This window comes from Aulonocara stuartgranti (genome assembly GCF_965226115.1).
Source record: "Aulonocara stuartgranti genome assembly, chromosome: 11".
NCBI lineage: Eukaryota > Metazoa > Chordata > Actinopteri > Cichliformes > Cichlidae > Aulonocara > Aulonocara stuartgranti.
Window position 1 is genome coordinate 27053227 of NC_138947.1, and position 20730 is coordinate 27073956.

Below are 20730 nucleotides of genomic sequence, written 5' to 3' on the forward strand. Positions count from 1 at the left end.
AGCTTCATTTCCAGATGGTGATCAATATCATCTCTGAAACTTTGAACTCCCCCCCACACACTTTATTCTACTCTATGCCCATGAATGAAGATTGACTTATATGTTAAACTGTACATCATCATTACTCCTCGGTCAAAGCTGGAGTAAGTAGCCAATTGGCCGAGCCGTGACGCTAAACTGACATCTATTGGCCAAGCTGTGGCAGGCTAGGATGTTAAAGTCATTTAGACTCATCAGCCTAAGTGGACACAGTTGACTGAGAGGTCTCGTACCTCCCCACGTCTGGTTGTGGGTAGATTCAGTGCCAACAATTCTCAATTAGAGCAGTGGATGAGAGGACATCTGGGCTGCTGAGTCAATGTCTACTTGACTAATGTATATTAATGTACGCCAACAGGCCTGGTCTTGTTTCATAAATGAACCGTGCATGCGCATCAGTCAATCGGGATGGTCAGAGTTCCACCAGTCTGTGACAATGTCAGTGTCGTTTACACTGCAGTCAATTAGATCAGTAATTCTGCATTTCTGCAGGATTAACATGCTGCATTGATCTTATTTCAACAAACTGGTTAAATATGTATCCATGGAAGGTGTTGCTCATGCAGACAGCTCACACAGATTCATCACTATTCTTATTAGCGCTCCTTCTTCTTCTTTTCTCTAGAAATCTCTGATGAACTCACGGTAGATTACCTGCTCAACACAAAACATAAAGATGGCAAAACTTACCATAGAGGTAGATTGGTAGATACCAAGATAAAAACTGGAAATAGTCTCTACTCTGTTTTAATATTTTATTAATGAGCCGTTTGTTTCTGTACATTGCTTTGAAGTGCACTTGCCAGCAGGAACAGCAGGAACTGAGGTGAAGGCTGAGGTTATACTTCCTTGCTGACGCACATGGACAGCTGCAGATACCGCAGACGAGCTGTTCTTATTATACTGCTTTTTAGTCTGCTTGAAGGAAGTGTGTGCAGTTGGCCCTCACAGTGAAGTGGTCGCAACAAATTGGATAGTACATAGACAATTTATGTCATTTGGAACCAACTGGAGTCAACTCTTGGACCCAATCTCAGTTTTGTTCCCAGTGAAGAAAAAAGGCATAAAAAACGGTTCAGTAAAGCTTCTGGGTTAGAAGCCTGACTCTTCTAACCCAAAAGGACATAAGCATAGTTGTTTAAACATTGCAACATGCAAAAAGCATAGTAAACACTTATTAGACTTATTTTACCCATTTTACACTGTAATTGCAGTACCATGTGACAGTCTGGCTGGCCCTTTGGAAGCAAAATTTTAAAAAAAAATTCAATTTCACAGACTGTTAATTTATAAAGTGATCTTGAGCAGTAGTTTTCCAGGCTATCTGAAGGACTTTCAAATTTTTTCTTTGAACACTGGCTGCTCAAGTTCAGTCCAGTCCTAACACCTGACCATTTTCAGAAGAATGGTTTTTTTTGGGGGGGTTTTTTTAACCACTTAACACTGACCTGTGAATAAAGCATAAAAAGCACCTAATTCAAGAGATTAATCAGTGCCGTGTCGCCACATGACAGACAACTTAGCAAAGAACCAATTTTAAATTGGTAAATTGGTAAATTGCATTTTTAGGCATTTTGTTGCAACAGCAGATCATTTATTCCCATATCTTTGATTGAATCCATGAAAAATGTCAAATGCCTTAAAAAGTGGTGTTAGGCATCTTTTCAAAACTGATGGAATTATAAATACAGAAACATTGCTTCCCATTTCCACCCACTAGTACAGCGTCTGATTGGAAAGGGCTTCATTCTTCAGTTTAACAATAATCCCAAATACACTGCCAGGGGAGTAAAAGCATACCTGGATAGAAAAAACACAGTGGGACACTATCATAGATTGGTCTCCCCAGAGTCCTAACCTCAACTTTACTGACAGACCAAAAGGAAGCCAACATCCAAAGAAGAGCTTTGGATGTCCTTCGTGAAGAGCTATCCCTGAAATAAAGGTGGTCATGGCAAATATTTGACTTTCAAGCTTATTAGTTTTACAAACTTCTTTTCTGCCTTGTATGCTGTATTTCCATGTATGATTGCATTTGTTTCACACAGTTCCCATTTGCCTTTTTAAAAATATTTGAAAAAAATGAGTGATAGCTCAAGACTTTTTCATAATGCTATAACTACAGAGAATTAAAAACAATTTAGAAAATCGAGGGAGACGTGTTACAGCAACAGCCTGTGACCAGATATGAAAAAATTAATGGTCAGTATGCCCCAATTTTGTGCGTATTTAAACCACTTTCAATCAAAGATCTTGGTAGTTCTTTATCACTTCTTTAGTTTGGCTATACTACGAACTGATTGACCACCTATTTGTACGTACCACCGGTCAATGACATTTAACCTGCAGTAAGAATAATTGCAACATTGCCAAGTGAGATGATCACAAGGATGTCACATTTTCACAGCCACACAAAATAGGAACTGTAAGTCACCAGAGGAGTGACCTTAAAAAAGCTATGGGAGTAAAAGTGAAAATGCTTCAAGATGAAGACAGAGGAGAAATCAGAGGTTACTTTTTTACTTATACTTCCTCTTCTTCTTCCTCCTCCTCCTCCTCCTCCTCCTCCTCCTCCTGCCCCTTCCGCTCCTCCTGCCAGCCGATTCAGTTCACCATGCAACTCTCACCACTATAAAAATCACCTCCATCACTATCAGGGGTAGCAAACATCCCACAACTCTGTTTGACTGGCCGAGGTGAAAGTAAACCCTCTGAGAGGTGAGTACTTCAGATCTAATTGACTCGATGACTTTTTTTAAAAATTTGACTGATGTGATCTTTAGCGCTCCGTCTGCCCGTGTTTTTCTCCGTCTCCGGTGACATTCCAGCGCTCGTGTCAGCGGAGATGTTGGCAGGTGCGTTAGTTCTGGGCACCATCCTTACAGCTTTACCAGGTAAGAGAAATCACAGAGAGATCAAAGTATGACATTTTTCTTTCCATTTTGTGCATCAAACAAGAAGCAAACTAAACCTTTGTGCATTCTTTGAGATTAATTACTAGATGTGTGGGTTGTTTGTTTTTTTTAATCAAAGATTAAACTGATTTTTATTGAAAAGTATATCACATGCAAAAGGATTTACATGACAGGAGTAAAAAAAACAACAACAGTTTTTACAGATGTATTGTGCACCAAGGCTTCTGCAGCCAGGTGTCCTTGCCTTTACGCTCAGGTTATTTATAAGTATTGATTGCCTTTTGTGCAATGTAGTCAGCCGAGGCAGGCTGTTAGGCGCACAGGAAGTCACAATGGCTGCTCATCAAGCCTCATTTACACTGCTTCACTTTTATGTGTCCCTCTGAACGGAGCAGTGAGAGCTGTGGTTTGACAGCTTTCCCTCCGAGGAGTCACTCTAACTTGTGGGTTGTTGAGATTTATTCTTTTACTTCCCAAATATGTATTCATTGACCCTGGTGGAGCCTGTATTATAAGATGACGTGATGAGATGGTGAATCATACACATGTGGTTTTTGTAGGCTTTCTTTTAACTGTGTGTGTGTGTGTGTGTGTGTGTGTGTGTGTGTGTGTGTGTGTGTGTGTGTGTGTGTGTGTGTGTGTGTGTGTTCTTCAATATTTCTGTCTTATACCTGTTTGTGCCCCCTGCAGGCATCCAGAGCAGGTGGAGTGTCTCATTTTCTAGGAAGCAGATCTGTGTGTGGGCAGGAACGACCGTCACTCTGCCCTGTCGATATGACTACCCATCAGGTACAGAAGATGGGTATGGTAGATGGGTTCTGTACTATCAGATAAACACTGGATAGTAAGAAATAGTATAAAAATGTAAAGCGTTAAAGAAAGATGAAATTTGCAGTTTTTGTTTGTATGTTTGTTTTTATGATCTTCACAGGTCACACTGTAAAGCGGGTCATGTGGTTCCGTGTGTCTGCTGAGGGTCGCAGGGAGTTCACCCACCACACCGACCCAAACCAGATCAGCCTGTCATACCGCGGACGCACACGGTGGGACCACCCGCACATCACAGATGCATTAAAGTGAAAGTTTGGTTGTGAAAGTTCTTTTAACACTTCTAGAAATAATGTGTTTTAATATAAATCTATCTTCCAGTTATACTGGGGGTAGCTACTCCAGCTGTTCAGTCCAGATTCGCGGTGTAAAGCTGAGTGATGCAGGTCAGTATCACTTCAGATTTGAGACAGATCAGCCCCTGGGGAGATGGACCTCCCCGGACACCATCACTCTGGATGTAACAGGTAGGTTCACACTAATGAAAGTTGCTATGACTGCTATTATGTAATAAGGTCTTAACAGCTGTGCTTCAGACCTCCAGGTCCAGCTGCATCCAGCCAGGCCTGGCAACATGTTCGGCTTCGGAGACACTGTGTTTGTGGGCTGCCAGGCCAGAGGATGTGCTGCTCCAGGAAGGAGCCTTGCGCTCTACAGGTGCGTGAGTGTGCATGTACACAGTACACACCGTACATGTCTCTCAGCTGTTATTAGAGTAAAGTTAGAATTATGTTGTTTGTTGTTGGTGGCTGTAGCTCAGGAGGTAGAGGAGGTCATCAGCTAATGTGAAGGCTGGTTGTTTGATCTCTGGCTGCTCCAGCCTGCATGCCAAAGTATACTTGGGCAAGATACTGAGACCCTAGTTGCTCTCCAATGCATCCATCGGTGTGTGAATGCTAGACAGAAAGCACTTAAGCATAGAAAAGTGCTTGAGTGAATGGGTGTGAATGAGGCATGTTGTGTAAAATGCTTCGAGTGTTAGAAAAAAGAACCAGTCTGTTGAGCATTTATAAAAACAGTCCATGTTAAGTGTAGATTTTCTGTGCTGTTGTGCACGCAGGAATGGTCTAAACCTCGGCTCTTATGAGAAATGGATGATCATTAACCGCTTTGACCAGCAGCATGCCGGAGCATACACCTGTCGACCGATCCCACCCCAGAACGTACAGTCTCCATCACTCTCACTGGCACTGGGACGTAAGCAACCTCAGGCAACCAAACCTGAAAGCTTTTCATATCTTCTAGTTTATCTCTTCATGTCATGTTCACAGGCATGTAGGAGGATATTCCTGGAATAGCTGGAAAATGTAACTGCTGGAAAGATCAGCAATTAAATTTTCAGATTTTACTGAACTTCACACATATAGGGCATATATGCATGTTACTGGCCCTGATAAACGTTAAATTGTGTACAAACCCATTAGGATGCTGTGCACAATGTAAATCTACACATAACGATTTATTTAGAAATCAATTAAATTTTATATTTAATTCAAAATCATACAAAGACTACATAAGTATGTTACACTAATTTTTTTTAATCATGTCATAGCTAATGAGGTTACCAAGTAATGTGCAGAAAAAGGTCCTTTCAGAATAAAATATAGTGTGGCTAAACAGTTCAATAATTCCACAATGAAGTCTTCAGTATCCAGAGAAAATATCCGAACCTTCAGGGACAAGGTTGAAAACCAACACTGATTGCCCTCCAAAGAACATTTGCAAAAACTATCCTGAGGTCTGACCAACCAAATTAACTTTAATCGTCTTTCTTATTACAGTGAAACAATGCCAAACTACATTCTAAATGTACAGCATGGATTTGTAGAAAAATTGAAATAGAAACATTTTGAACTCCACAGAACAAAAATACAACAGAGTTGCCCCTAAACTGCTGTGCTTCTGCAATCCAAAATCAACCAATTCAAAAAAGCAACAACAACATCTGCTCTCCTCAGATCACAAACATAAAATATACTGCACACATGCTCTTGTTACCAAATTCGCAATGAGCATATTCAATAAAATTCGACTAGTTCAGCACTTGATATGTTGTCTGTACTGTTTTCTGTTAAATACAGGGTTTTCATTTTGTTATACTTACTCATCTTCTCAGATTTTTGGTAATGGGGTTGTCCCTCTTTGCTCTTTCTCATGCTCACCAGATGGTCCTCGCTTCACCTCCATCACAGTCTTTCCAGTAGGAGAGGTGTCAGAGGGCAGCTCCGTCACTCTGACCTGCAGCAGCGATGCAGCTCCGCCTGTCGAGAGCTTTGCTTGGTTCAAAGGTACCGGACTCACCTCTGTTCATTGTATTTAAATTATATGTGATACATCCACGTCCACCTGATTGAGATGGATGGACTAACTGGTTGATGACAGTTACACATAAGTAGACATAATAATGAATAATTTGTAGAAATAAAAAAATCTAAACTAACTGAAGTTTTGGAAACAGTGTACTATAGAAGAAAACATATTTCTTGGATTATGACCACACTTAAATTTTATGCCTGCACTAATCCTTTGTGTGTTTTCCAGACATGGAGAGTGGGAGCATCCCAGATAGTTTCAGGCCTCAGCTCCACCTGTCCAACCTCAAATACACAGACAGAGGAGAGTATTTCTGTGTAGCCCGTAACTCACTTGGAACGGATCGCTCCAAAGCGCTTCTACTCAATGTCACTTGTAAGTTTGTTGCATGTTTTTATTAATATCACAGAGACAATCTGCCCCCAATTAAACCAATCAAAATCATGTGTTTAGTAATAGATTGGTGTCATTTTCTGTAAATGGTTATTCTAGTCGGGGTTTTATTCTAGTTCTTATTGTGTAAATCTGTCAAAGGGCAGTCTGGGTTAAACTGATTAAGCAACGACTCTATTTTAAGCGAGATATGAAGCGAGTACTCAAATAAATGTCATATGGATAAAGGAACAGGAAGTGATACAACCTCAGCTCAGACAGTTTTTTTTTCATACTGTTCCACACAGATTGAGTTTAATAATCAAATAAAAAAGCTCTTTTGGCTGCTCTCTTACCACAAGGGTTTGTCACAGTGTTTAGCTCTGTGTGTTTGATTTGGAAATTTATGCTGGACGTCCTTACTGACGCAACCTGACCAATTTGCATAATCATTATAAATAATAGCATCTTTTTTTTCTTTTTTGACTGTCTGTCCGCTTCTTTAGACTCTCCAAAGAACACTCATGTGCTGGTGAGTCCTCGAGGGGATATGAGAGAGGGCTCATTTGCAAACCTGAGCTGTGTCAGCCACGCAAACCCTCCTGCCAACAGGTATGAGGGTACAGCAACAACCAAGTTTAATTCTACTACGTATTTTTTCCTTGTCTTGGTGTTTTTCCTCGTCAGTATCATGATTCTCTCATGGCTTTTCACCACATTAAAATTATGTAAATTCAAACTTCAGTCTTGTTTCTCATTTAAAACTGGATATTTTGCAAGTCCTGAATTATTTTATTATTTCTTCACCGAAAACCCCCCAGCACTATCAGTCATTAAAAATATAAGTAAGTAAAGTTTATTTAGTTAGCACATTTTGTGGCCATAAAAGGCACAGAGTGCTGTACAGCAATTAAGACACTTTTATTAACATCAATAGAGAAACATCTTAAAACAGAATTTAAAAAAAAATACTTAAAGACAAATGAATGTCAACAGCAGGCCTGATTATACCTGTTAAAGGGTCTGGGTGCCACAGACTAAAAGCCCCTGTCCCCCCTAATCTTCAGTCTTCTACCAGGGAAAACTAACAAAAAATGATTGCTTCATGTTTGCCCAGTCCCATGAATCATTTTCACCCTAATCATCATCATCATCCCCACCCCCATAATCACCTCTCTGCTACAGGTATGCTTGGTATCGTATCATTGGTGACCAGGTGATTGCTAAAGGTGCCTTTCAGAACCTGACATTGTCGTCTGTGCGTGCTCACCATGCTGGTCAGTACTACTGCAGAGCTTCAAACGGATTAGGATACCAAACGTCACCTGTTGCTACTCTCACTGTGCTGTGTAAGTAATGAATGTGTTGGCTGGCTTCGTGTCGTTTAGCAGTTTTGTCTCAGTTTCTGCTCTGCTTGTACTCCTGTGGCTTTTCTTCATAGAGTAAAGTTTGAAGCTGTCTTAATTCTTTCTTATTCTCTCTCAAGATCCCCCTAAGAACACTTCAGTTCTGGCTCGTCCCTCCAGTGTTGTGGATGCTGGCAGACCTTTGACCTTGACCTGCAGCAGTCAGGCGAACCCAGCAGTGGACAACTTCACATGGCACCGATTAGCTCTGGATGGAGGGGCTGTGCAATGTCAGCATATAAAAACTAACTAATACATTTTAAAGCATTTATACAAAGGCAACATTTCCATCTGTAGGATCCTCCACAGGAAGTATGTTATATGAATTTGTGTTGTGGCATGCATAAGAAGAATCTCCTTTCCTGTGCTCTGACATGCAGCTTGGGTCACCAAGTCTGGTCCTGTCTTTACCATCTCTGAGGTTGGCCCGAGTGCAAGCGGTCAGTACTACTGTGAGGCCAGGAATCGAATTGGAGCCCACAGCTCTCCAGTCCTCACCGTAAGAGTCAGAGGTACAAACACATTCACATTTGTTACATGTCTGTCAACAGGATGTTATCAAGCAGTTTTTTTTGTTAGTTTATAAAAATATGGCTGTAATTTTTAACCACAGTGCAACTTGTTTGGTCTGCCCGCCACTTTGGCTGAGACTGAAATATCTGAACAAAGATGAAATTACGTAGGGACATGAATATTCTTAAAGAGGATCCAAACACTGATTAACTAGCAACACCTACAGACTATAAAAATATATATATATAAAGATGTGCATGGTTTGAAGCCTCAAGTTTAGTGTATTTGTTGTTATATGCAGCCAAAACTGATTATGACAGAGTGGAGTGCTAAGTTACCAGCTAACGCCTCCTGCTGTGGTTAGCAAAGTGCTTCTGCAAACAGACACATATCCCTGCTAATTAGAGCTAACATGAAAATAAAATGATACTAGAATACTGTTCACCAAATGTGTGTGAAACAAGCTATAGTTAAAAAGCACAGTTAATAAGAAAAAAATGAAGGATATTCATTATATAATTGCTTTAAAAATGCTACCACAGGCACAATTCCTTCTTATTCTTATTAGCTGAAGCAATACATAGCTAATAGCTAAAGCGCTATCAGAGAGCAGAAAAGCAGTTTAGCAGTTGGTTTTAGCCAAACCTTACCAGCATAGGTAGTTTTAGCTAGAAAAACTCCCCCCAAAAACATTAATAATAACATAAATATCCGCACAGTTTTCAATAAAGAGGTATGTTAGCACCATAGAAAAAAGCTTTGTTGGTCTAATTCTGCCCAAGTTTAGATTGACTCACTTTTGGCACTAGCTAGCGCCAATGTCCAGTTTCAGAACTTCAGTTTTTGGTACTTTCCTCCCAGGATATTGCTCTTTGGAAGCAGCAAGAGATCATCAAAATGAAAGCTCAAAAATCATTGGAAAGTTTTTAAACTTTGTCCTCACATACACAATGTACACATTTCCTCCGGATAAACTGTAGTAATTTGGGGGATCTCTTCACTTTTTACACACTCACACTCAATCAGGCGCAGACTCAACAAGGCTTCGAGTATTTATCTGCAATTTTTTACCATAGGAGATGTTTGGATAGATTTTCCTTTGTCTGAATGGTGATGAAACCTTCCTGTCAGTATCGCAGGCTCTGGTCTTCATTGTATATGGTCTCATGATTTCTGACTGTTTTTGTATGAGTCATGGTGAGTCACTTAAAGCCCTCTCTCTACAAGGGGGGAGGAGGAGGTGATGAGGTGCTGTGGAAAACGACTCTGTGAGTCTAGACAGCCGAAGAAGTGGAGCTGGGTTTGGAAATCAGGACTGGAAACACAAGACTAAAGTCTAGACAGCAGCTAACTAATGCCGTGCTCTTTCCCTCTTTAGTCACATACACTTTCTATTTTTATTTCTGATCTTTTTTTAGCTTGCGGCACTTCTGTACTCCATCATTTCATCTCCTTTCTTCCCCCCTCTAGTCACACTGATAACCCTTGTAATCCTTCCATTGGCAGGTCGTTTAAAGGTCATTGCCTTGGCCTCAGCAGTGGGTGTTTCTGCTGGACTCATCACACTGACAGTGGCTGTTATGATCAGGTGACAGGAAGTACACTGCTATTTATCCATTACTACTCCTGGGCTATTTCTGTGATCTTACGCAGACATAAAAAAAGCACAATTTCTTCCTCTGTTTTAAGGAGGAACATATGACAGTTTTGTCAGTTGCTCGTTTTTCTTCCCTTTGGCTTATTTGTATTAGTGTTGTTAGAGGGGTTGTCACTTGCTAACAATCCCTTTTCTTTACCTTCCCAGTAAAAACATGCACAGAGTAGACACAGAGTCAGTAGACGTGACAAACAAGGTACGGTGATCTTTGTTTAATTGGTTTTGATCAGTTATGGAATTGCTCTATCTCTTCATTTCTTGCTGTAGTTTTGCTGTAAGTCTAATTCTCAGTTTTCTCTGCTGTGTGTGTGTTTTCGTGCGTTTCCCCCACAGTGTCCATCAGTGACAGCTGACACTATGTTTTATGAGTCAGCTGAACATATCTACCCAGTGAGGAAGGGCAAGATGTCCGACATACCGGTGAGAAAATATTTACGAGGCATTCATGGCTATGGATGAGAAATGCAGTTTTTGCATTTGTGTGTGTGTGTGTGTGTGTGTGTGTGTGTGTGTGTGTGTGTGTGTGCGTGTGTGTGTGTGTGTGTGTGTGTGTGTGCAGGAGGAGCCAGAGGATTTGAGTGACAGCTCCCATCCCTCCATTGTTCCTCTGAAGGATGCTCCACCAATCACAGAAGGTCAAAGTTGCAGCCTTGCCTCCAACTACATCACTGTGCACTACTCCAGGTTGTCCAGGTACGGCACACCTGCATATCTTTTTCCCATATTACGCAAACTACAAACCTTCCCCATCCCAAAGGTCCCACCCAATATATAAAAAAATTTTAATTTAAAAAACATACACTCAAAATTAGCCTAGTACAATTGTGTTCAAGCAGTTAAAATAAATGATAAACAGCCGCCACATGTACAAGAACTTATTAGCATTCCCTCTGAGCCTGAATTAGTTTTTTCACAGTTTAAAAAAAACCATCTTTCAGCCAAAGTGATGTAGCTGGAGGGTGAGGACAGCAAAATTCTACATCAACACTGAAGTAAATGCAAAAACATCCATCAGCTTACGACTAAGGTTTAGAGTGGAATCCTCAGAGACCAAAAATGGAAACTAGTGGATGAGATTTCAGCGCAACGATCAAAACATGCGCAAGCACCTCAAAATAAAAAGTCCAGCATGACTGAGCTGGTAAAAAACATGCAAGTTAAATCACGGGCAGAGGTATTAAAAGGATGCCGGGATGTGTTTTAGATCGTCTTGATTTTTACAAATGCAATCTGTATACAGTCTTAACCTGAATAAGGGCGAGTCTTTTTCATGAGGGTGAGGAATTCTGCCAATTACTTTTCCCCAGTAATCGTCCCCAAATTTAAGACCCACTTCCTGTTTCACTGTCGATTTGTTTCTCCAACGTTTAGGTCCACAGTACTATTGTTACTTTTGCTGTTTTCTACTATTGCTTTATGTTATGTTGACCTGTTACTTTTATGATATGATGTGAGATGAACTAATGTGGTTCCTGTTTGCTGTCCGTGCAGCACAGATCAGGTGCAGGTGCACAACCGGCCACTGGGTGCTGATAAAAAACCAAAGGATTCCTCCAAAGTTGTTTACACTTTACTGCCCCAGCCTCGTCACTAACCAGGAGGAAGCAGCTTCAGGTAAGTCACTTACAGCTGCTCGTGCCAAAAACAGCAACAGCACTGTGATGTAGGTTTGTTGTTGCTTTTCTTACCTGGACACGCTCCCTGTTTAAGTGCAGGTTTTATATTTTATTCTCTTCTCCTGTTTTCTTTCTTAGCTGAATGGCACATCAGCTTTCCTCATTTGAGCAAATCACTTTGCTTCTGTCCACTCAAGGGACAGGAAACTCACCCTGGTGACACCGTACACCGTTCTGGATCAGACACTCGGATTGTGTCACATTATGGATTCACTAAGAGAGAAGCATGTGTTCTTTCCTGGAGTCCAACTCCTAACTTTGCTGTTTCTTTCTGTGCACCTGAACAGCAATAACACTGAATGCCTTTTTGCTTGCACTCCACGTTGCAGGTTGCCATATTTCTAGTGTTGCCTGTTTGTTGATACTTAACAGTGGAATTTTTGATGACCAATTATTAGCGGTTGCTACTTTATCATTTGCAGTGATGATTTGTATGAAAATAAGAGCTTGATATCTGAGGGAGAAATCGTGTAGAATCATTTTTGACATGCATAAAGGATATACAGCACTTCACATTGATGAGTTCCCACACTGATTGATCTTCTCCACTAAATTTAGATGTTTGTGCAGTTGATAGAGCTTGTATTATATCCAATCAATGCAAATGAGCTGTCAATAAAATAAAATAAAATCAATCAGTTGTGCATGTCTGTTTTTCTTTGCTGCTGATTTTAAAATATCATCTAATTCATTTGTAATAAAATAATAAATATTTCAAACAATTAACTCTCACAAGAATCTTATGTATTTATCTATGACTGTGTACTTTGTGCACGGTTTTCACCGGACATTTGAGACTTTCCACAGTGACATGGATCGACTCAAGAACGTCTTGCTTCTTGTGGTGATCCACGTCTTGTTTTGCAACACTTTAGATTTTAAGCCTGAAAAGGAAAAATAAGCACATATTGGGTCTCATTCACTAACCTAAATGTTCTTATTGCGCAAAAAAAGAAAGAAAGTGAAACCTCAAACATGAACCAGTATTGTCCCAGTTATCACCGCGTTTGTTGGATTCACTCTCAACTACTCCTGACTGCTACCATAATCTCCATACCACACCCTCTTTTCTCTATATAAAGAAATCTCTTTATCTTGAAATTAATGGAAATAAATTCATAAATGAAGTCTGACTGAGGCTACTGAAACTATAGTCTCTGAAGAAAAAGTGCATTTTTACTCTAAAGTGATTGTTTCCCTTTTTTTAAGCAGAAAACACCAGGCTTGGGCTGGAATATATCTAAATTGATATTGGGAAAAAAAAGTTGAGGACAAGGATGTGTCAGCCTCAGATGAGAAACTGCACTGCAGTTATTGAAAAACATCCACTATCACGAGCAAAGCTGGGACAGTGTGGAGAAATGAAACTATACTCTTCATCTTCCATACTTGCTGGATGGAAATGAAGAATATTTTAAGATGAGATAAGATTAGACACCACAATGCCTTTGTTAGCTGTTATATGCTTATTAATAAAAAGGTTAAAAGTGTTCACATTTGTCACATATTTCATTCTAATTCTGAGCACTTTAAGCTTTTAGTGTTTTGGAAACCTTTGAATGATGAAGAAACTTATAATAACCAGTATTAGTAATAGAATTAGTAGTTGTAGTGTTCAGTTTAAAGATGTGTGACTAAATTTTCTAAGACATCCGGGCTTTTATCATTTTTTCATATGTTCTGAAGCGCTTCTACATTTGCTCGTAGAGTACGAACAAATTCAAGAAAGTATTGATGAGTCCCAGATTTGTACACAAATTTCTTTAGAGGCTCACTCACTCTTTCTGAAAGAGTCTACATATTTGACCTGATGCAGAACTTCATCCTATAGCTTCAAACTTTCAAAGTTTAGAAAATGTTTTTGCCTATAAATGTGTCACTAATGCGCTGTTTGTAACATTTCCTTTCTTTTGCAGCAATTGCAATATTTCGTGGGGCAATGTGTCCAGAAAAGACAACGTTAAGAAATCAGTCATGACAAATCATGATGTTACAATCATCCTGTTGGACGCACGATATAAAAGTACCTTAATAATGCCTTAGTTAAATACAGCGGAGAGGAGAGGAAATCACATGGTGATTGTTCCTTTGAGAACAGGCTCTTCCTGTTCATGGACACCAACCACAGTGCACAGCATAATTCACTTATGTTGGATACAAGAACCACAAACCTGAATGAGTCATGAAACATGCTCTTAAAATCCATTGCTTTTGATACTTAAACGCCTGCGAGATCCAAAACACAAAACAATCCATTGCCACAGCGTTAGAGTGACAGCTGCACACAGAGGTATCACATGAAAATACGTTAAGACGATCACAGCGCTGCACTTTGAGCAAAAAATATCTATGAAGACACCGGTGGGTTCTCCAGCTTCACTTAAATAGAGCGGTAGCCCCACCTGGTGGAAAAATATATTTCAGGTCGTCTACAAGCCCTTCCTACATCCTTGACTCCTTTCCTCGGCAAAAAAAAGGCGATGAGCTAGAACAGCGAGCATTCAACAAATGAGAAATCCTTAATTAAGAACAGTCATTTTAAAGTGATGTTAGTCGAAGTCAGAGTTGATCATCTTAAATAAATAAAACATCTTCATTAGATGTAAGCTGTATCAATTAGTTGTCTTTTTTTTAAATACAATTATTAGATAATGCTTGTTTAATAGAGTATGGAAACATTTTAATAGGTTAATTATAAATTGAAATATTTGTGTTGATATCCGTTTTTAAAAAAAATGAAACTATAACTTTTCATAATCATTCTGAAAGTGTGACATTAGAGGAAGCAACGAAAGGATGTGTGCCTACTTCTGCTTTTTGCACCACAAAAATGAAGAATGTGTAAAGCAATAAGCCACTTTGCTTCAGCCGGTGAGTACTTCTGATCACTAACTCATGGTTTCTTTATTTTTTGGGACAGCTGGTGTATATTGACCTGTGTCATGATTGTTGCAGGTAAAACTTCAAATAATGGAAAGCTGGAGCCTGATCATTCTGGTAATAACGCCAGGTGAGGAGATTTATTTTTTTAATCTAATAAACAGGATATGTGATGACTAAAATGGAACTGCAGCGCTAATTCTGGAAATACATTTTTCTTCATTTTCTGCATTTTTGTCCAAAGGTGTCTGGAGCGGAGACTGGAGTGTGACGTCTGAAAATCAGTGTGCTTTGAAAGGAACATCAGTGTTGATCAACTGCAAATATGACTACCCTGTAGGTCACTCTGTTACTTCTGTCAGCTGGTTTAAAAACTTGTATGCATCTGGCAGATGGGGACTTTTTCCTCTTGATAAACTTACTTCAAGTCTGGACCACTTTAAATATTTGGGAAACTTCCGCGGCGGCTGCAGTCTGAAGGTCAATGATGTACAACACACTGATGAAGGAGCTTACTATTTTCGTTTTACCACAAGATTCAACAGATGGATGAGCATAAAACCGATGTACTTGTCTGTGGGAGGTAACAACTAATTACGAGAACATTTCTGTTTCGATGAGTTTAGCAAACATTTATTGATTTATGTTTCTTTATCAGAGCTGACCACAGTCATCGAGCCGAGCACTGTGACAGAGGGAGGTCATGTCGCGCTGACCTGTATGTCAGGCTGTCCTGAGCCTAAAGACATTGTCTGGTTCAGAGATGGGCAACCTGTGTCAAATCCAGTCTTCCAGGCCAGGAGAGAGGATGCTGGGGACTACTATTGTGCAGTCCATGGACAGGAATCAGTCAGATCCGCACCTGTGGCTCTGAATGTTCAATGTGAGTAGAGGGTTAAGAAAGCATACCACAGAATTCAAGTTACAGGCCCCGCTCTATTCACGTGCTACATGAATATATGATTAACTTTATTATATATGACTGTGTTTTTCTTTCTGTCTCCTGTGAGGAAGACCAATTGTTACAGGAGTACACTTGAATCTCATCATAATATTTCAATAACTTTGATCATGTGAATTATTAGAATCATTTTTGGACAATTGTGTCCAGAAATTGGCTCAAGTTGTACTTTTACATATCCTCACTTGGACATCACAATATATCACCTTTACTCTGGGAAATTAGGTTAAAGGCTGCTTGAAGTTTGATCTAAGTGTGAAATAAGGTCAGATAAGGTTATGTTTTATCCAGCATGAGCACCATTGTTGTGGCCCATGCCGATGAGATAAGAGACAGCAGGATGACAGAGGAGTTTTTTTGTGGCTTGTAAAAATTAGTTTTAAAAACAGAAAAGGGGAAGTAAAATACTGAAATTTTCCTTCATTGTATTTTATTTTTGTTGCATGTATTGACACTTTTAATGACTCCATCATTACGATCAGGATTTATCGTCCATGTGGCTACACTTCCTTATCTCCTCTCAAGCAGACGCTCCCAGAGAAGTGACACTATCAGTGAGTCCATGGGGAGACATCCGCAGTGGAGGGACAGCGACTTTGACCTGCAGCAGCGATGCCAACCCTCCTGTGGCACACAGCGGATACAGCCTGTATAAGGATGGACAGCTTCTCAGTTCAGGGCAGAATTACATCATCTCTGACATCCTCCCCAGCGACAGAGGATGGTACTACTGCCAGGCATGGAATAACATCAGCTGGAGGGGCATCGACTTGATCAACTCGACAGAGGTTCACCTTGACGTTAGATGTGAGTGTGTCTGGTTACTTGGAAGCTATCTAGGAGGGCAATTAGACACATGGTCATGAGTACAGTGTCAGACATTTCAAAGGCAATCCTCAACTGACTGATATCACAACTTCCTGATGATTGCTACAGTCTGTCTGTTTGCTGTCACAATGTGTCAAAAAGTTCAGTCTGGAGGAAGTGATATTAAAATATCCATGCTGATGCATCATTTTTTAACTTTTTACAGTAAAGCACACATGTCGTCTAACTGGTTTCACCATCTACTTAAAAAGGAAATTTTCTAAGACCTGATTATTCACAAGTTAACAAGTTCTTTAGTGTTGTCCATAGGGAGAAGAGACTGATGAATGAAAGGACCAGAAACACATTTTTAAAAAATCTAATTGTTGCAGTCTAAGGTGACCCCCTTAGACTGTTTTTTAGTGTTTAGGTGGGTTTATGTGGGTTCTAAAAACTTTTATTTTAAACATTTATTTCCTAAATTGAGCTTCACGGAAAGAGTTAAATCTATAACAGTTTTTTAGGGCTCCATGGTCCAAATTAGTCCTACATGCCCACTTTAATTTAGAGATCACTTCTGGAAGACAAAGTCTGTCCTGTCCTAACAAATACGTGATGAAATTAGAGTTTAACTGATACTCTTAAGGTTTATTCATTCAAAGAATTAATCTTTAACAAGATTCCAACAAATGTAACATTTTCCACTGAAGTTAGGCATCAAAGTTAGATGCAAGATTACATGCAACCAAATTAATTAAAGTCAGCAGCTTTTGTGTGTGTGTGTGTGTGTGTGTGTGTGCCGGGGGGGGGGGGTGTCATCCTTTTTTTTAATTTACATTTTGGATCTTAAAGCTATTGAGAAGTGTATCTCTTCTGTTTTTATTAGGAAGACAAGAGAGCACATTTAAATGTAATTATTTTAGTTGTAATGTGTCTCTTCAGATTTTAGCACTCAAAGAAGAAGAGGTTGTGAACAGCTGATCACATATCACCATTTTTCCTGTCTTTTTATAACAAATCTGTTAACAATCGTGATGTTTGGGCTTTTTCAGACCCTCCAACGAACATTTCCATTTCAGTGGATCCACAGCTGTTTGATGAGGGCAGCAGTGTCAATCTGACCTGCAGCGGTGTGGCTAACCCCGCAGCAGACAGCTACATATGGTACAAAATGGTTGACTCTGACGCCACCAGCTCCATGCTGCAGGTGGGCTCAGGACAGCTGCTCTCCCTTCCCTCTGTGGAAGAGTCCCACAGTGGAGTGTACCTCTGCAAGGTCAGGAACAGTCTCGGGGAGAGCAACTCAACTCAGGTGCTGCTGTCCATGCAGAGAAAGCAGGATGGTAGGAGCCAATACTTACAGATGCTCGTTGTATCCTCAAAAGGCAATCTGTGCCAAATACCACAACCTCTTAATCTGATATGAAAAATAAATCTTAAATTGCCTCAATTCCTTTATTGAAATTTATTGAGCTAATTGACTATATGTTATTTCCAAGCTGAGTGTGTGCTTTCCCCTCAGAAGGGCAGTCCCTCCCAGTCGTGGCTGGAATTGGAGTTTCTCTTCTTGTGACACTAGTGGTGGCGCTTCTTCTGTTCCGGTGAGTCAGTAAGAGATGGAGAGTGAGGCTTTAGTGAGGCTGACTCATGTCATTTTTTGCACTTAAACACTTACTTAAATGTGCATATTTCTTATGTCACTGTATTTTTTTTCACGTGTTGCAGAACTTTTAAAAACGTGTCTTACCTAATGCTGTAATGAGTGTTAACATGCACCGTGTGTGTCATCTGAATTTCCATTCTGCTGCTGCCATTTTTAACACATCAGTCACCGCAGCATATTTCTACACTGACAGTCGGTATCTTGGCATTTAGTAGGGAGGGGAGCATTCATTGCTAGGGTCCATATCAGCACAGAAGGTCACTACTATACATAAAACGACTTTCATGGATTCTTTATAGATTGTGTCTGTACATTTAGTTAGTTTTGATATATTAAGAAACTCCTAGAAGGCAGTATTTTAGCATGTAAGCTGCCTGTGTTTGCTAGTATTACATAACAGCTTCCCTTAAACATTAGGAAACGTGACTGAGCAAAGAAGAACGTTCTGTCCTGGCTGAGTTGGCACAACTTTTGACATATTTAACTCTTGATTTATTTATCTTTTTAAATTTTGTTGTCATGGCAGGAAGAAACAGAAGACTAGCGCAGACAAGAAAGTGAGTACATGCAAAAAAATCTTTAAATAAGCCATATCTGTCAGTTACACACAGGTTTGGGAAGTATCCCGCTGAAGAGCATGCACACACACACAGATAGCAGACCAAATATTCTAGTGGAGTGATGATTTTGATGTGTCCACTCTGGCAGAGAGTGTTTGACTCCAGGCTCATCAGAACAAGATCAAGATCTTCAGCCGCCGAAGATCCACCTGACACCACTTATGCTAACATCCACCCGCTTCCATCCTCGACTCCCTCTGTCCCTCCTCAGGCCATTTCTACGGCTTCACAGAGGAGCTCACACCGGGATGTAAGTAATGATCCACAGTCGTAACTGTTCAGCATCTCTACTAAACACAACACACTCATATTACATCAACTTCTTCTTTCTCTTAGGATACCACTTCTTATGAAGATGAGGTTACCTATTCCACAGTGACCATCAGGCCCAAAGACCCCAGTTTTCCACATCACCTGAACTCCAACAGACGGCCACAGCACTCCTGGTATGCTTCCTCTCCAAACTCTGACATGTTCACAGCACAGCATTGTAGGGTTTCCACACACGTCTCCAACTAAAGCAAAATAACTGAAATCATCACAGATAAAAAAATTAAGATTTATCTTTATAACAATGGCTAAAGCCTGCACATTTCTAGAAACGTTACTAAAGGAGACACAACCACACTCCATGATAACAAAACTGATCTTAAACTGCCTCAGTGTTGCTATCGGTGTGTCATCATAAAGGTTATCACAGAAGTGACACCTGACACAGCTTCAGACTGCGACCCAACCACATTGTTCATTCCACTGTTTTCTCCTCAGGTCCGAAGCAAGAGAAAACAACGACTCTGTGATCTACGCCTCTGTGTTTAAATCCAGCTGAGTCTCTGCATTTTGTCATGTGCCCTCTTCCTCTCAAGAAAATAAGCAAGTTTAAAGCTCAGTGTACCGTCATCTTAAGGCAAACCTGTTTTCAGGAGTGTTAAAACGTTTGAAAACTAAATGTTTTTTATTGAAATAATTTTAATTATTTATAGCAATCATGTTGTTGCACTGTTTATGTTGTAAAAACACAACTGATCAAATTAATAGCATGTGAAATTTAAAATATGTTTTAAAGGATGGCAGGGAGAAAAAATGACATTTCTGTCATTCCATCAGCTAAGAGGTAATGAGACTGGTTCAGCTTGTGAATTAATTTGTTAATGGGATTGATTAATATATTATAAACAGATATGAGTCACAATTTTAGCTGACAGGGAGGAGGAGATTGGCGCTTTAGGAATTTCTTCAAGAATAATATTTTACTATTTACAGACAGGACAAAGTGTGACTTTCTCAAGAAACATCACAAACGAATCCAGGTCTCGATATTCTTCCTGTGGGTGCAGGGGTGTACGCTGTGCAGTGGCAGAGTACTCGTGTTATTTCTGTTAAGTCTGGGTTACTGTAAAACTGCTCTGTACTGTTATTTTATTTAGCTGAATTTATTTATTTAGCTCGAATGAATGAACAATGAATATTGTTACAAGATGCCTGCGGCCAATTAAAGCTTTATTTCAATGCAACACTCAATGCAACAATTACATTTTACAATATTTATAGTATGCACATGATAAATCCTGTAAGTGTAAAACAATTTTATTCCACATGGTGGTCCGAAATAGTAACTATTAGACTGAACAGACTTGATTGAACTGCAGTACTTCCTGCTTGGTAAAATCTGTTTACAAGTCAATCTTACCACTGACGCCTACATCATAAAAAGATGTTGATGTTCTTGATGTAGAATATCGAATCATTTATTTGGGTCATGTATAAATTCAATTTTCAGCAGCCACTCTAATAAGTAAGAACAAAACCAAGATATACAGTAATGTGTGTGCGTATATGTGTGTAGGAGGAATAAAACCAGTTAATGTGATGGGACACCTTTAGCATTTGAAAGTTGAAAGTCACAAGTAGAAGTATAAAAGTCTGCAACGTACATATTTAATAAGAACATGATTATAGTCGGTATTGCACTGTTGGCTCTTCAGATCAGCAAGTCTTTTAGACATGTGTAAAATGTCACAAATAAACATCTACATAAACAAGACACTGACTAATATTTACAAGGCAACAACAAAAAACT

At 39.7% G+C, this 20730-nt stretch overlaps 2 protein-coding genes across 5 annotated transcripts; both read left to right on the forward strand.

The window, feature by feature from the left end:
• Positions 1–2647: 2647 nt before the first annotated feature.
• On the forward strand, positions 2648–12354 carry LOC309716438 (sialic acid-binding Ig-like lectin 10). 3 transcript variants are annotated; one of them, XM_082550237.1, is made up of 19 exons: positions 2648–2757; positions 2823–2933; positions 3645–3743; positions 3886–3997; positions 4104–4249; positions 4319–4439; positions 4843–4979; positions 5948–6070; positions 6324–6470; positions 6974–7079; positions 7653–7816; positions 7954–8103; positions 8254–8385; positions 9893–9974; positions 10191–10239; positions 10377–10463; positions 10603–10736; positions 11535–11657; positions 11798–12354. In XM_082550237.1, the coding sequence occupies exons 2-18, from the start codon at positions 2885–2887 to the stop codon at positions 11635–11637; spliced, it is 1941 nt and encodes a 646-aa protein (XP_082406363.1). In that variant the 5' UTR covers positions 2648–2757; positions 2823–2884; the 3' UTR covers positions 11638–11657; positions 11798–12354. The 3 variants fall into 3 exon arrangements, with proteins under 3 accessions (XP_082406363.1, XP_082406362.1, XP_082406364.1); XM_082550236.1 differs by having other exon boundaries at positions 2868–2933; XM_082550238.1 differs by having other exon boundaries at positions 2868–2933; positions 11857–12354.
• Positions 12355–14541: 2187 nt separating this feature from the next.
• Positions 14542–20692, forward strand: LOC309717419 (B-cell receptor CD22-like). 2 transcript variants are annotated; one of them, XM_082551973.1, is made up of 11 exons: positions 14542–14590; positions 14675–14729; positions 14844–15182; positions 15258–15482; positions 16089–16367; positions 17420–17710; positions 17890–17968; positions 18557–18587; positions 18739–18900; positions 18987–19096; positions 19419–20692. In XM_082551973.1, the coding sequence occupies exons 2-11, from the start codon at positions 14690–14692 to the stop codon at positions 19477–19479; spliced, it is 1617 nt and encodes a 538-aa protein (XP_082408099.1). In that variant the 5' UTR covers positions 14542–14590; positions 14675–14689; the 3' UTR covers positions 19480–20692. The 2 variants fall into 2 exon arrangements, with proteins under 2 accessions (XP_082408099.1, XP_082408100.1); XM_082551974.1 differs by having other exon boundaries at positions 17893–17968.
• The last annotated feature ends 38 nt before the right edge of the window (positions 20693–20730 follow it).